Here is a 17,179-nt window from a genome sequence, read left to right as displayed (position 1 = left end):
TATGTATTTGTATGTATAAAAATACATACATTTTCCCCCACACATTCCCAATCTTTTTGCTTTGTAAAACTCCCCCCGGCACAAGGCAGAAGAGTGTGTTGTCCTCTCATCAGACTAAACTGCTGATTCTCTGCTGGCTTGTGGATGAATTGCCATCCATGGTTTGTTTGCAAAAGACCTGGCACTCAGTACTTAAACAGGTGCAGATACTCCATCGTTGCCTTCTGAGGATCAAGCACGGCAAGGCCAGGAGAACAGCTCTGATCTGGTCTATTAAAATGCAGGGGCACCTGATAGTTTTTTGTGCAGGCATAGTGCATTAACTGCCGTTCTTTCTAACCACACTCATGGTGTTAGCGTGACTTCTATTTGCCACTTTAAAGTGTGAATCAATTACTATATATGCAGCTGAGGGGGAACTGTTCTTGCTTGTTGATAAATGTAGAAAAACCTCTTTGTCAACAGTATTAAGCTTTTGTAGCCAAAAAAAAGGAAAGGGTTTCTCTTAAGAAAACTGATTTCAAAATGGATCAGTAGCATGTGGTTTTCAAACAGGAGCCTACAAGGAAACATGGGTAGGTGCAAAAACAGTAGGACTTCTTAGAGTCCACTGTTTTTGCATTGTTTTTATGTGGTATGTGCAGTTGGATATTTAACCCAACAATTGAAAATCAATGGAGGATGTATCTGCATAGAGATGGAAGTACTTTTTGAGGTGACATGCTGTGAACTTCTACACAGAGTACTTAAAGGAGGAAGTGTGAAGGGCAGAGTTTTTGAGAGGGATTCCATCTCCAGGTGTGGTGTTCTGAAATCTCTACATGTTTTAACAGATGTCTGGAGAAATACCATGACTGTGAAAGAGAACTATTGCTTTTGGTATTCTTATGGGCTCTAGATAGCTGTAATCACAAAGAGAGGGGATGTGTGGGGTCTTATACAATGAATGCCAGTTTGTGGTCCGCGTGGTGTTTGAGAGAGGAGAACTTTGAGCTCTTTTAGCCTTCTTCTGTTCTCACTAATCAGCACAATGAATCCCCTTAAATGCTAACTGCTCTGAAGTAATGAAAATCAGAGTCCAGTCAAGCAGTATAATATAGGTTAGTCCTGCATCCACACTGAAGGGCTTCTCTTTGGTACTTCAGCCTGCATTCCTATACACATATTGGCCAGTTTCTTTATTAATTTAAATTTATTATCCTTTCTCTGCAGGATAACCATGGAAATGACATACACCTTGGTATTTTCTTCATGGGCATCTTCATAAAAAACAGAATTGGAAGGACGACTGTGATTTATAGGTAAAAATGATGGTGTTTTGTATTTAAAGTGAGTTTCTTTCCAGAGCTCTATGTGTGGGACTTTTTCCTCACTTACATGTGTGACTGTAATAGTGCCAATCCTCTTAACTAAGGAGTAGTAACCTTGCTGTTGTCAGGATTGGTCTCTTGGCCCAAAGAGATTAGATAAAGAATAATTTCTATTGTCTGTGAATGGGTTGGATGGCAAGAAAGTTGTAGTAGCCTGTCATATATCTTGTTCTAGTTTACAAGGCTTTGATCTCTTTTCTTTTCTTGTCTTTATGTCTTCTTCTTTGATGCTGCTGAGTACAAATCTGGTAAACCTCATGGTTGGCAGCCTGAGAGCTCAACACTTCTGAAAATCTGGTTGCCGTATTTAGGTGCCCCACTAAAAAAAAGTTGAACTTTCTCATTCCATGATTTTGAAAATCATGGCTGTGTCACTCTATTGTTTCTTCCACTGTTTATTTTGGTTAATAATAATGACTTATCCATTAACTTTCTTTTGTGGGTTTTTTCTGCATGAAAATGTTGCTAGAAATCTCCATGATTCCAGGGAGGACAGTTTCACTCTTCTTTTCTACTCTTCTAGTGGGTATTTTTATTACTGTTGCTGTTTACTTGAAGTGGATTTTTACTAGTCCCTGTGATTAGAGCAGGAATTTTGTGCAGCCCAAAAGTTGTGTTTTTCAAGGTGCATTGGTTGGTTTTCAGTCAGTAGCTAAGGCTTATATCAGACTGAAGCTGGAATTTTTGGGGGGGGCATTGCCTTAAAAGGGCTTTCATTAGTCAGCTTAAAAAATGTTAGTGCTCCCTTTTCCACATAGCTGATGTTTTGCATGTGTAATTTTGAGAAGAAACGAGATAATCCTTTAATTGGGCCCAGTGACAACAACAAGAAGTTTCTTTACATGTAGAAATGAGAGTTGATGCTGGGATTCTTACTATTTGGAAATATGCACTGCACGCATCCTGCCATGACATGAAGAGGAATGCATGCTGCAAACAGAACAAACAAGTCCTTTCCATCCCCTTGGATTGCATGCAATGTACGCAAATGTCTGTCAGCTATTTGTAAGAAGATTATAACTCAGATCTTGGGCAACCTGACAATTACTTGGGGGAAAAAAAAATTGCAAACATAAAGCCAGAGTATTAACATGGTATGCACAGCCTACATAACCCTGTTGTCAAGTTAACCTTCTTTAGGAAGAGTTGGCACTGAATGAAAGGTGGAAACAGCATTTGGGGAGGAATGGCACTTAAAATAATTCTGTTGCATATGGCTAAAATCAATCAGTTCCAAAATGCCACAGTTCAGTAAAATGTTTATCATTGATGTGTTTTCAATGTGTCCTCTATTGTGAGTCATCAACTTTGCGTTTTTAAAGAACGCTTTTAACTCTCCTGCTTTGGGTAAAGAAATGAATATCCTTTCACTTTTAATCAGAACATGACTTCCTGACCATATTTCTTCACCAAAAAGCTACTGAAATGCTTTCCCATAAAATGAGACTGATGTTGACTAAGGGATTCTTACTGTGTTTGTGAAATGTTCGAATGTATGTGTTGGCAAACTCTAATGCATTTTTTTCACTCTGCAGGTGGAATGACATTGGGAATATCGCTCATAACAAGTCTTCAATTGTTCTAGAGTTGATCAACAAAGAAGAGAATGTACTCTTTCACACAGTAAGAAAAAGATCTGATCAGTGTCATCAAGAAAGCTACTTATGTAAAAATAAACCTTTAAAATTCCACTTTTCTCAAAGAGGCTCACTTGCATAACACTACCCCCCTCACAGTTCATGCTGTACTTTATGCAGAAAGTGAAATTAACTTCATTTAGGTACTGATTTCTGTATTTTCTTCCAAGCATCCTGAATTATGCTATGCTGGGAAGTCTGCAAAAAACTGAAGTGCTTTTTGATGGCATAAATACAGCAGCATAAGTAGAAATAGGGCATGAGCTACCGTGTGTGCATATACTGGAACTTAGAAGGCTGTGGTGCTGTTGTGTGCTGTTTAAAATCACTCCACATCTCTCTGAACCAAGACCAGTATAGAAACTGGACCAGCAAGCTTGAGCCATTTTTTTTGTTGCTGTCCCCCTCTACTGTGCCTTAGCAGTGAAATGACAGTGTGTAAATGCACACCACTGGGTTTCAGTAATCCTATGCCTTGAATGCTCTTGAGACCACTAGATGTGTTCTTGGGAGCCAGATTCAGTACATGATGGACCTTACCAAGCCTTCCTGCAGCTGGATTTTTAAAAAAACTTCTTTGTCACTTCTTGGTAAGAATAACAAATTAAATAATTTATTTTCTTTTTTTTTTTTTCTCATTTTTAAAGGATGATCTTGAAAATGCCAAATATATTTCACGTCTGTTTGCATCAAGACACAAGTTTTACAAACAGAACAAAATCTGCACAGAGTGAGTACTCCTGCTTCACAGTTGTTTTCTGGCACCTTGCTTTGGAATTGCTCTGAGTTTTGGCATGTCTGGTTTCATTTAAATTTGGGGGTTTTTTTGGTTTTTTTTTCCTAGTCACGTTTGTCAGTTATTCTTTTCCCCTTTCCCTTTTTTTTCTGTTTTGTTTTAACCAACAGCAAGAACAGACAGTTGAGAATGAAATTTCATTCTGAGCCTTGTGAGCTTTGGTGGTCTGCAAGCAGCCAAATCCTACAGAGAGTCTTGAATCAAAGGCCTTGGTGTCTGCTGTTGATAGCCCAGAGTGTCAGTACAAACTGAAGTGAAGGGTGACGTTATCATGCCAAAGTGTGAGCTGTCGTAGCAAATGCACTGCCCATCCAGCAGCTAAGGGCACTGTAAAGTGCAGGTTGTCATCTTCTAGTTTGGGCAGCATAATTTGTCTGCCTCTTACGTGTGCTGAACAAGGGAGGACACCTGGGTGCGTTAATCTGCATAGCTGTACTGCCACAATGCAGCAGAGATTGTAAATCTAAACCTGAAGTCTCCTTTAGGGTCTGGTTTGAGCACTTTCTTAGAAACTGGCCTTGAGCTAGTCCTCTCACACAGGTGGATTCCTTCTAACTGAAGGAGGAATTCATTCGACTTTAGCTTTAATTCAAAAGTCTGTTGGTTAGCTGAGATGTTTCATTTACACTAGCACACATTTTCAGATTGAGATAAATTTGGCTTTCAAAAGGTTAGAGTTTTGAGAAATTTTCATGGTGTGCTGGGTGTGTATAGCAGAGAACATTAAATTCTTGCAAAACTTACCATGAAGAAGTCTCATCTCTATCAACAACTCTAGTTAGAGCTGGACATCCCATCTGTTCAGCTAGGTAATGCCATCTGTTGGAAAATAAAGCCAAAATGATGAGGGGAAGATTGGAAGGTCTTTCATGTGTGCACACGTTGTATTAACATATGGTGAGTTAGAGCATAGGAGAGTCCAGTGAGGTGAAATGCTTTGAGTGATCTCTTCACTTACACAAAAGAGGTGTTGATTAGATTTTACATGGCACTTAGAGTTCTTGGGAGGTGAGCGGAGAAAAGACATTTCTTAGCACCATATAATGGATTTCAAATGTCCAATGCTAAATTCAGTTGTAATGGTTCCAGAGGGATTGAATTCAAAGGGAGCTTCTCACTGTTTCCCCTGTGACAGTCAAGAAAGAAAACAAAATACCATAGTGTCTCACCTTGGGATATTTCCCCCTTTGAAGCTGTGTGATGGGGTCAACAGAGAGGACTTTCTGTTACCAATCATAATCCAGACTGAGGAAGCAATAGCTTTTGATCATGTTTCTTCCTAAACACTGAACCCTAAGTATGTGGGTCCCATGAATGGGGTGTATAAAGCAGTTTCATAGGCAACTTGCAAATATTTGGGCTAATAAAGGTAGGGAATGTCATGAAGTCAAAGAGTGAAATAACAAGTTTAAATATATTTTTGTCATTAGAACTGCTCCCCTTACCACAGTCTCATGTGGTATAATCTTGTGTGCTAGAGCCACAGATACTGATGACAGCATATGCCAGTGCGTGTTTTCTAGCCAAATAATTTTCTTGCCCTCTGTGTTAAAATGATAGTTGTTTGTTTTCCTGCGTGCCTTTCCTCTAATCGCACATAACATCATTCACCAGATCAGAAACTGTAAGAGGACAAATTCCACCTTTCCTCTCTTCACGTAAGCACTATATTTCTATCTCCTTCAACTTGTTTCTTTCCCTTCCTCGTATTTTTTTTTCCTCCTACATCCCTTATTCCTTCCACCGCACCTGGCTGCTCTAACATGTTATGTGGCTCTCCTAGTATTGTCTAACCAGTTGGTTTTTTCCTTTTCTTCCTGATCTGTGTGCTTTGCTTTGGAGTGATTGCTGTCAATTTCATAAAATTGTCCTTCTTTTAATGTTCACATTACGTCACCTGAGACTGTACCTGTGTGCCATGTTCAGTTTTTTTACTTATGAGACTTAATTCATTTTAAACCAGAATTTTTCTTTCTTGTGTTTCCAAGTAAGCCAAATAGGATAATGAACAAAAGGCATGTATAGTTTGGAATGGGAATACTTATTTAAAGGATTTAAAGGAGAACCTGAGTTAATTTCATTTATTCATATATCCGAAGATCTCAGTAATGAGTAATACAAACAGATTCTTCATGTCTTCTTTTTCCCATTCATTCTTGACTCAGAATTGAGATATCGTAGTTTCTGTCATTTCTCTTTTTCCTCCACAGACAATCAAATTCTCCTCCCCCTATCCGACGACGGCCAACCTGGAGTAGGTCATCTTTGGTACGTGCCACAGTGAGGTCTTTAAGAATATCTATACCATTTCTAATGGGATGAGGCGTTGTGTAAGATGAACCACTTTCTAAATTTCAAATAAGCCCATTAACTCATTTCTTGAAGGCAATATCATTGGAATGAGTTTCAAGGGTGTTACTGCCCGGATTGATTAGTTTAACTGGATAATATCGCCACTGAGTAGTAAAAATTACAGTCTTCAAGGCATTATATTTTTATTTGCCCTGGAGAAACTGGGCATCTTTTCTGCTGGATTGAGGTTATTTCAATATGTAGAGAAAATAATCCTCTAGAAAGAATTTGAAGTGTCTTGTGCTGTATGCATCAAAACCTAGTCATTACATAATGTTATGTTTCACATTTCTTCAATCCTCATGTTTTTGTTTAAAGACTGCTTACAATTTACCAGTTTCTTGGGTTAGGATCCTATTTTATGTGTGAAGTTACTGTTAATTTAAGTTAAACTGTTAGAATCAGTCAGGATTGTGATTCAGAGTTCTTCCTAAATTGTATTTATTTCCATTTAACTAATCTCCAGAAACACTATAAATCTGACAAAACTGGGTAATTTTTTCCTGAAATATTTCCAAAAAAAACCCCAACAATGTGTGAGGTCTTTTTTCCTCCCTTCAGTTCTAAAGAAACTCTTTTTGGATTAAATTTTAACATCTAGCATGTCAGTATTTTTTAATCTTATTTAACAGATTCTTAATTTCTGTAACAGTAGCACTGCTGGTTCCTTAGACAGAGGGCAATATTATCTCTATGCAGGTTGCCAGTTTTCATGTGTGATATAGGTTAATACCTACTTTGTAGACCTTTCCAGAGTGAAAAGTCCATAACCCGATTGCTGCATGGCAGAATGCTGATGTGGGCAAGTGTTTTCTTGACATTTCCCCACAGCATCATTACAGCTTGTGAAAGTGTTCCAAAATTAAGCTTAAGCAGGTAGTGATATTAGGACAGCTTTATCTCTGCAGATTCCGACAGAGATTATTTTCCTGTGTATGTGTTTACAGTCCATTAGATCTAAAAGTTGCACTCTGTGTTTCCCAGCCACTGGCAGGAAAGCTGCTTTAGCTGCCTCCAGATTTCTTTGTCTTTCCATTCGTAGCTTGTTTCTGAGGTGTCAGGATGCGGTATGCAGGCTGTGTATCACATTTTCTGAGAGGCATATTTACAGTATTTTTGGTATCTATGAGTTTGATCCCTGGAAATGACTATGAAAAACTGAAGGTGAAGAAATGAACTGCACTTTGCATTTTGATGCTAGGGCCTCTTATATCACGAGGGGAAGAAGTCTTTTCTATATTATATATGAAAAATGGAGATCTGCTCTTTCAAAAGAAAAAAACAAATCCTGCTGCCACTTTGTTTTGAACATAAGCATGCAACGAGTTTTAAAACCCCAAAGTCTCAGGCAGATCAAGAGGAAGAATGCAGGGTCATCAATTGAAAAGTGCACTGGGCTGCTGGCTGCTCACGGTGAACTTTCAGCTGCCTTTTTCATAATTGTTCTGTGAACTTGTTGGAACAGTTCTCTTTGGAAGGAAAAAAAAAGCAGCCCTCCTGACTGTTGTCTGCACTGCACATACCTCCATACACCTACCTATTCATTTGTCTTGTTTAGTAATAAATCAGTTGGCAGGAATGGGAAGTGAAGTGGAATCTTTGGGGTGAGGCTCTGCCACTTCACTAGGGATCATGTTCTTTACTTTCAGATCAAGACCCTTTATATGGTTTTGGCATGGTTTCTGCTGTCTCTTTCTCCTGTCAGACCACCCAGCAATGTTGGTTTTCCAGAAAAGCCCCCTCAGTGTAGGAGATCTTAATATAATGGTATGTTTAATTACCTGATTTTTAAAAAAATCCAAGTGCTTGTTAATTTGGATACTGTTGTTCTGCAGACCTCAGGATTCTCTTTTGTCAAAAGAGGCAGATGGGCCTTAAAAAGAAAAATTCCAAATTTCTTGCAGATACCTTTCATAACATCTATCACAAAGGAAACTGTCTGCTCCAGATATATACACATTCCTAGTAGAAGTCAATTCTCTTTCCTTGCACTTTTCCTCTGCCCTCCATTTGTTAGGTTTTCCAGCATCTTGGTTAGTTCCAGCCTCAGCTCCTCCTAAGGTTGTCAACAGCAGTCTCCTTGGCCCAGGTTGTTCAGTGAGCTAGGGTTTTACACCTTTGGAAGTAATTCTTGTAGCAGAAATACTTGTTGTTGTTTTCCAGCTCTGGCTTAACACAGCTATTTTGTATGCAAGAATTCATACTGAGTATCTTTGATTCTCATTCCTTCTCACCACTTACATAGAAAATGTAAATCTTGCTTCTTTCCCACCCCCTCTTCACTAGCAAACTTGCATGGTGCTCATTTGGTGCGTGTGCGCACAAAGGCAGATTGTGTGGGGTTTTTTGCCTTGGTCATCCACAGTATTCCTTAATAGTTTGAACTACTTGAATCAGCCTGGAGGAAAAGTCCTTATTCTGCTGTTAAGGAAGACACATTCATGAGACAGGAGTGTCTTCCTTGTCCTTCTGCTTACTTCATGTATTGAAATATGTTTTCATAAACTTTGCTCAGTGACACCAGACAGGACATTGCAGTGCAGGTGGCAAAGTAGAATTGCAAAACAGGTCAGTTTACCAAGGGACAAAGCTGGGGAATATGGCATCAGCTCTGATTTATTCTTCCTGAAATGATCCTGCTGATTTCATGCTGAATTGCCCCCTCTGAGACTTGCGTTAAAAAATTTGTTTCAGTGCAGATTATTGGAGTAAACTCGAATTTATTATCTAAGGAATTCAATGTTCATGTAATTTACAGAGTTATTTTAAGCCTATTGCTTGTGTAACAGTGTCCTAAGTCCTTGAATTTGTTCCATCTCTGCTTTTGTCCCGATTAGGTGTCTGTTTTGTTTGGATTTAATTCTTCAAGGGCAAGGGCTTTTAATGAAAATGTGAAGAATTTTAAAAGAGCTGAAATTGTGGATGTTGTTTTCTGAAGTGGTTGAGCTTAAAGGAGTCTTAACTGGTCAGCTTTGGGCTCTGTAACAAAATTTAGCAAGCAATTTACAAAAAGTTATTCTCTGTTCCATAAGGAATTGCCAAGACGTGTCTTTGGCTGGGTAAGAAAGAGCAGTATTCAGTGGAAAGGGCATAGAACCATTTTCCTGTTTCAGTTGCAAAAATTGTAGCAAATGAAGTTCTAATACTTTTTTTTTTTTCCCCTTGTTCTTTTATTTCAGCCAAGACAACATCCTTTTATACTGCCTCCTATGCATGTCCAATGTGGAGAACACTACACTGAAACACATAATTCACAAGGTACTTAGAGCATATATTTTGCCTTTAATGTACTTCGATTTTATGTGTATTCAAAGCAGCTCCTAAGCTTTGTGTCTAGATTTATAATGCCATCATGGTCAAATGGGAGCTGCTGCTGCAGGAGAACTAGCAGTTTTATAGTTAATGTTGCAGTAAGTCTTCTGTTTCAAGTCCAATTTCAGTTTTCAAATTTCCTTAAAATATCTGTGTATGATTATATGGACCTTAAACTTGGTATTCCAGTTCAGTGAGCTGAAAAAATAATTTCTAAAGGGAGTATGATGGCTGTACTCAAAGGCAGTGCCAGCTGGGGCCAGGGAGAGAAACCGAGTGAGGAAAAAGGAGACAGCAAAAAGCTTTTATTGTAGGAGAAATCATAATGTTCCATCCATGAAACTGTATCTGTAGACAATCTTTTCTGCTGATTTTTCACCACCATCTGCCTGTGTTGTTAGCCTTATGGACACAAGGAGGGTTAACTATTTTTACGCCCATGTTTGACAAATAAATTCTTAAAGAGGTTGTGCCAGGTTACTTTGATCAAGTCTGGGAATGGAGCCCAGCTCCTAAACACCTTCAGTCTCACACCCTTAACCACCCCACCTTTTGGAATACACATAGCCAGGTCTGTTAGGCTGTTCTTTGCAGTTCATGAGAGGTACAGCTGAAGTGCTCTCACGAGCAGAGGAACTCTCAGTCACACCTGTAAGTGTTTTCAGGTTGTGGGATCTGACTATTTTTAAGGTAGAATTTGATAGGTCTTGAAAGGAGCCATTCAGTCGAGTTCCTTGCATACAGTAGATGTGACTTAGTGGCTACTACTGGTTTATTGTGAAGGTGAGGCTGTGAAGGATATTCTCAATTTTAGAAGAATTGTCAAGTTCCCTTAGGTTTACAACAGACTTTTCTATATTTTCAAAGAACTAGCTGATTTCTGAGTTTGGGGAACTGTTACTTTTTTCTTACAAGATTTTCAGCAGAGAGAGTCTTGCATTAAAGTTGTGACCCAGGGATATGATCTTTACTGTCTTGATTTCAGCAAAGATATGCTTTGCTGAAGTATTTAACATTCTATAGTGCATCTGTAGGGTGGTTTGTTATTTGGGTTTTTTTTTTCTTTTTTTTTCCCTGAGCTTTGATCACCCAGCTGTGTCATACTTCAGATCCTCAAAACTGTTGATTGGTCTAAAGTAGGATTTCCAATTTCACAGTCCTCTGCTACTATGAATCTCAGACAGCTGTGTATCAACAGAAGAGACAAGAGAATTTTTCAGGTTAACTGTATGCTCGCAGCGCTGGAGTTTTAAGGTGTCAGCAGCAGTCAACCCTTCCATGATGCTGAGGGAGGAGATGCCCCTTTATTCTTCCCTGCCACCTCAGGCAAAAACACTTCCTCTCTTTCCTGTTTCATGTTTCCCACAAGGATCTGAACTACTACCATATTTTGCTAAGTGCTGGGAGTGTTTATGTTAGTAGCTTTGCTTTAGTTCTATTTCAGTGGCTCAAGGATGCTCCCAAGACCGAATGTTCCCTGCACTTGTGCACTAAGCTGTCTCTGTACTCACTGCTGCAGACTGCATTTGAAGTTTTGTTAACAATGGATGAGTCCTTGTGGGTTAAAATTGTCAACATTTCTCTCTCTGCTCTACACAGATAGCATTTTCCATGGAAATGAAGAAACTTTCTACTGTAGGTCTCAGACCAGTTTGGATAGGTGTCCAATGGACTTCAGCTACTTGAATGGTAATGGACCCAATGGGAGTGTATGCAGTGCCCACAGCATGAACTCTCTCAATCGCTCACAGAACTTCATCCAGGCATCTCCAATGTCCTCAAATCTGAGCATCCCGGGAAGCGACATCATGAGAGCAGACTACATCCCCAGCCACAGACATAGTGCAATCATCGTCCCATCTTACAGGCCAACTCCAGATTATGAAACTGTCATGAGGCAAATGAAGAGAGGGGTGATCCAGATGGATAGCCAAAGTCAGTCTTTGAGGAATCTCAATATTGGAAACACACATGCTTATAACCAGCCGGAAGACCTAGTTTACAGCCAGCCTGAGATTCGAGAGAGGCACCCTTACACGATCACCTACGGGCCCCAGGGGGGTGGCTATAACAAGCCTGTGGCCCCATCTGACCAAATGAACCCTAACAATGCTGCTCAGAATAAGACAGCAGCCAGTGCCATATCCCACACGGTCAGCACCCCAGAACTTGCCAACATGCAGCTGCAGAGCAGCCAGAGCTACAACACTGCCCACATGTTAAAGAACTATCTCTTCAGACCCCCGCCTCCATACCCACGCCCGCGTCCGGCCACCAGCACGCCCGACCTGGCCAGCCACCGGCACAAGTATGTCAGTGGCAGCAGCCCTGACTTGGTCACTCGTAAGGTCCAGCTCTCGGTGAAAACCTTCCAGGAGGACAGCTCGCCGGTGGTGCGGCAGTCACTGCAGGAGGTCAGCGAGCCCCTCATGGCCGTGAAGCATCACGCGGCGGTGAACAAGCGCCACAGCCTGGAGGTCATCAGCAATATGGTGCGTGGCATAGAAGCCATGGCCTTAAAAACTTTGAACGCCCCTCTGCCACGCAGGAACACTTTGCGGGAGCAGGTGCAGCCGGAAGAGTCGGTTCAGATGGGGCACGAGGTTCAGCAAGTTCCTCATTACCACCACAAAAAGACATTTTCTGATGCCACAATGCTGATACACAGCAGTGAAAGCGAAGAGGAGGAAGAAACCCAAGAATCTGTGTCTCGGATAACAGCCCTCCATGAGAACATGGAGTACAGTGCTCAGCTGCAAGCTGCCTTGGCTAGAATACCAAATAAACCTCCTCCAGAGTATCCTGGGCCTCGTAAAAGTGTCAGCAACGGAGCACTGAGGCAGGACCACGTTAGCATTTCTGTGGCTGTAGCCAGGGCTAAGGCCATGAGGCCAGGGCCTTCCAAAGCCATCAGTGTCTCTCGAACTGATCAAGTGGCAATAAATGGGTCTTCCCTGGGGCCCTCTATCTCAGAGCCTGACCTCACCAGCGTGAAGGAGCGAGTCAAGAAAGAACCGGTCAAGGAAAGGCCCGTGTCGGAAATGTTTTCTATCGAGGACAGCATTATAGAAAGAGAGATCATGATGAGGGTAAGTGCCTTCCTCTGTTGCGGTGGCTTCTTGGAAATTAGTAATCACACAGGTCAACTTCCGTATCAGAAAACTGTTGGGTCAGTAAGCTCTGGGGAACATGTGGGTGGGAAGCTGTGGATTTGCTTAAAGTTGGGAAATGTGATATTAAGTGCCACATACAATTTGGTTTTGTGGGCCTTCAAGGGGGCTGATCCCATGCACTGCTTGGGCTTGTCTGTTTCCTCAGCTGTGGCTCTTTGGCTGCTGGCCAGACCTGTGTCTGACCCGGTTGAGGATGCCACCACCCTGGCAGCAGTGCTGGCTGGAGGTAGGTGGCAGGGCATGCAGCCAGGGACGAGGAGGCTGATGTCAAAGCCCCCCTTGATGCCTGCTTCCCTTCAGGATTTGAGGGCAGGGCGAGTCTGGAATGTGTTTGCTGAGATGGGTGGGAGGTTGTGTTTTTGGCACTGATGTTTTATTCCTCCTTTGCAAGGATGTCACGTGAAGTATCACATAATAATGGCAACTCAGGATTTTTTGCAATCAATCTTTAATTCCGTTTCCTGCCTCTTTATGTAACATAGTTGTCTGAATAAAACCCTGGTAGCTCTAGAGTATGGATTGTTGGTTTTGCCAGTAACTGAGGAACCGGATATCTAAATAGAGAAGCAGCAGATGTAGAGGCTGTGTGGTTGAGCATCTGGATTGTTTATTTTTTTAAAAATGCACTCAAGTATGAGAAATAGGGTTCTGTTAAACTTGCAATGAATTTAAAATAAGAAGTATTTAAAGGCAATGACAGAAATATGAGGGGTGCTTATCACTTAGTGACCTACATATGTAGCTGCTCTGGTGCTGTGAGCAGTACAGATGCAGTCACAGAAACCAAAGTGTATGCTGTAGTTCTTGTTTTCAGTACTGAGGTCTGAAACAAAAACAATTCCTGAAACAAATTAATAAAGCACCTAAATGGTCCAAAGCAGAAAAGAGTTTGTACTGTACAAGATCAATAACTTGCTAGATTTAAATACTACTGTATATTCAAGAAATTTTCTAAACATTATTCTTGTCCATTGGGCATCCTTGTGCTGATGTAATTGTTAGCAATAAAGCCTGAGCTACTAAATTGCAACATGGAGACTGAATTTAGTCCTTGCCAACTCCTAAACTTTAAATTTAAATTAAAACTTTAATGTAAAATAGATACTTGACTATAAAACATAATTTTTCATTAATGAATAGACATAGCAATAAGCATGCATATGCTCTTTTGATCTTCTGAGGAAAGAAAAATTAGTGAAAAGCAGGAGCCTACAGGATTTTAGGATGGAAATGAAGGTGGGAAGAGATCTTAGATGTTTGAATATTCTTCCTCTGCAATAGCCATTGAGATCACTTTGGTCAAAAGGTCCCTTTTTCTGTTGTTGTTTTGAAAGTAAAGGGGTAGCCTTAGCATTAAGCTTTTAAGGTGGTTTCAGCCTAGATCAGGAATCTTGACATGTGGGGACCTTCCTTTTGTCACAGAAATCAGGTGTTACATTAATGGTAATTTGGTGACCGTGACCTGTTAAGCACAGACTTTCTTCTCTTTCACCTTTGAAGTAATAAAAATAACATTCCCAAACAAAGGAAAAATACTTGCATTTCCTGCTTTCTGGAAGTATAAAAAGAAGCCAGAGTGGTTTGGATGTTTGTTTTTTTGCTTAGTGCTCTGGAGGAACCCAGTGGTGAGGAAAAAGCTCACAAGCTTTTGAAAAATCAGGCCATTTACGTATGTCTGAGGGCATTCAGGTTCAGTAGTGTGTTTCTAGGAGCTGAGCTTGGCCCATCTGGTGACCACAGCTTCCATATGTGTGCTGAGAACCAGGCACCCCTTCTGCTTATCCCTCCGTCCAAATCCAGCAGAAAGAGCTGTTAAGGAAATGGAATAAAATATTCCTAATTTGGGTACTTCTGGAGATGCTCTGTCTTTTTTGATGCTTCAGCTCCCAGTGGCATAAGGAGGGGGCAGCAGGATGAATTTAAAATTCATGCTCTGGTTCTCCATACCATATTATGATTCATGAATATGATAAATAATATCCCTCCCTGGCTGCTGTTGCATTCAGTTTCTGGGACATGCAAGCTCAGTTTTTAGTGCAAAATATATCATGGGTGCTGTTTGAATCACCATAAAAGCTGAGTGCATCAGAAGACTCCTCATTTTAAGTATTACCATCACAGAAGAGAAACAATGGCCTGTGTTTTAGTGCTTGTTATAGATTGAAATTACTGCTTTTTAAAAGATGCCCCAGGTATCTTGGCTTTGGTAGTGCTACTTTAACGTAACAGGGTGATGCTTTCTGCGTCCTGCATTCAGAATAATGTCTGCAGGAAAATGCTTGAGACTGTATTAGTGGCGTGTAAACTGTGTTACGTGCTGGGATTGCTTCTTTGAAATTAAAATTCTGTGCTCATGTAGGAGCAGGCCTTTGAGGAATAACAGGAAGAATAGAGGTTGTATTTGAATTTACGATGCTAATGGTGATCATCTGCATTCCTTGGCCAGAGAGTTGCAGATTTTGGAGATTAAAAAAACATTCCAGCATTTTACTGGCATTATAAATAATCACACAGAGATGAAAACGTGCCTTTTCTTGCCAAAAGAATCTAGAAAAGCAGAAGATGGCAGGCCTGGAGGCCCAGAAGAGGCCCTTGATGTTGGCAGCACTGAACGGACTGTCAGTTGCTAGGGTTCCAGTGCCGGAGGACAGCCAGGATGAAGTTGCCAAGGTGCCAATGGATGAGAGGGTAAGATGGAGCCTCGTGAAATGTTGCTTGTTCCCTTTGTTCCCAGCAGCATGAAGTATCTAAAATACTAAAATTTGATTTAAAATGTGAAAAAATGTTCTCTTAAAAGTTTTCAGAGCCATTAATGCAAAAGGTCTGTGGCTAACACTGGTATGTCTTTGAATGGAGGCAAAGCATTAAATGTCTTGAACATTTACTGAAGTCAGTGAAAATGGAGGCTCTTCTCTGTTTCACCTGACTGTACAATGTTGTACAAGATCAATCTGTAAATCTAACACTTAGCACATTTTTCACTTGGTCAGGCGAAGTTCTGCAGTGCTCACCCATAGATACTGTCTTTCATGTTCTGATACAGCTGAGGAGTTTGGTTAATGTCTCTAATGGGATTAAATTTAAAAAAAAGAAGTTGTTTGCCTCCTGATGTCTGCACACACGAGTGCGTGCGTGTATATGGAATCTCAGAAATTAAAAACAGTTGCTGCTCTTAAGATTTGAGAAGCAAATTTGCAAAGAATCTTTCTGGTTTTCTGGATAGAATTTTGCAACCTTGTGTTGTCTGATACTTAGGGAGCAGCACTTCACCTCCACCTGTTAGTATGTGGGGTTGTGTTCAACCACAGACATTGCATCCTTGTGAGTTAGGCAGTATTTTGAACATGTGGGCCCCCTCACACTTCTTGCAGTACAATCTTCTTCCGGAAAAAAAAAATTAAAATACCTATTATGTTGAAATTGTGTATTCGTACTCAAATTCTTACTGAACCAAGATTATTTAGCACAGGTTTGCTTTTTATGCTATCAGTCTTCAAAAATGTGGAGGTGGAATGTAAAACTGAAAAATTTGCCTGTGGTTTCATTTGATAGAAATAAGTGTGTAATACTTCCTCAGATAACTGCAGAAGGAGTGAGTGAGAGAATGCTATGGCTGTGTATTGGAATTCAAAGAATGGATGGATGGGTCTAGTGGTAAATGTTCTTCCCAGAAGCATTAATGGATTGGTGTTCCTTTTGGTTAAATCCTAGTGCAAAATCTTCAAGAGGAAGCTGGAAGAGGGGATGGTGTTTACAGAGTATGAGCAGATTCCAAAGAAAAAGGCAGATGGGATCTTCACCACTGCTGCCCTGCCTGAAAACACGGAGCGCAACCGCATCAGAGAGGTCATTCCTTATGAGGAGAACCGAGTGGAGCTGGTGCCGACCAAAGAAAATAACACAGGCTACATCAATGCTTCACACATCAAGGTAAAAGTCTGCTTGAGTTTTGCTTGGCAAATGAAGGTGTGCTAAAGCTTTGTTTGCATTTCTGGCTGCACAGCAGCATTTTCCTTACCTTTGGAGCTTCTGAAAAGGTTTAGGATGCATCATTATACCTTTGTGTGTCACCATGGGCATCTCTGAAGTCCCCTATCGACTAACATGCATAAGTTGATTTAACTGCTGGAGACTGGGAAGTCATTTTAGAGAGGCATCCTGGCTTTTTTGTGCCTACCTCTGCCAGCTTGTTGTGGAATGGCTTTATTGGTTAGTGTAGGAAGAGGTGCCATGTTTATTAAACCTCATGAAAGTGCATTAGATCAGCCACAATACCTGCAGAGTGAGAAAGAAATTTTTTTAAGTATGGACTGACTTACTAATAAGATCCCTGCATCTCTGACTGGAAACTGCATTGAACTTCCATGTTTCAAGTCATGTTTTTAACAAGAAACTTCAGATTTCATGTTAATTCAATATAGAAATAATTAAAGATATGATCTGACTGTATTTACAAGCATGGTCAGTTTCAACAGTGAACTATGCTCCAGTGACTGCAGATGTTTGTTTTTCTTTAAGCTTCCAGCAGTATTTGCAAAG

General features: G+C 40.6%; 1 protein-coding gene across 2 annotated transcripts in view; it reads left to right on the top strand.

Annotated features, from left to right (window-relative positions):
- Window positions 1-17,179, top strand: part of PTPN14 (protein tyrosine phosphatase non-receptor type 14) — a 111,901-nt gene that overhangs the window by 78,561 nt on the left and 16,161 nt on the right. For both annotated transcript variants that reach the window (XM_048299755.1, XM_048299756.1), the window contains 8 exons: window positions 1,213-1,301; window positions 2,906-2,993; window positions 3,655-3,737; window positions 6,014-6,071; window positions 9,335-9,413; window positions 11,067-12,556; window positions 15,185-15,328; window positions 16,352-16,570. In XM_048299755.1, coding sequence (XP_048155712.1) covers window positions 1,213-1,301; window positions 2,906-2,993; window positions 3,655-3,737; window positions 6,014-6,071; window positions 9,335-9,413; window positions 11,067-12,556; window positions 15,185-15,328; window positions 16,352-16,570 — 2,250 coding nt within the window. The remainder of the gene's footprint in view (window positions 1-1,212; window positions 1,302-2,905; window positions 2,994-3,654; window positions 3,738-6,013; window positions 6,072-9,334; window positions 9,414-11,066; window positions 12,557-15,184; window positions 15,329-16,351; window positions 16,571-17,179) is intronic.

Source organism: Corvus hawaiiensis, chromosome 3, assembly GCF_020740725.1.
Source record: "Corvus hawaiiensis isolate bCorHaw1 chromosome 3, bCorHaw1.pri.cur, whole genome shotgun sequence".
In the NCBI taxonomy this organism is placed as follows: Eukaryota; Metazoa; Chordata; class Aves; order Passeriformes; family Corvidae; genus Corvus; species Corvus hawaiiensis.
This window is presented reverse-complemented; position numbering and strand designations above follow the sequence as displayed.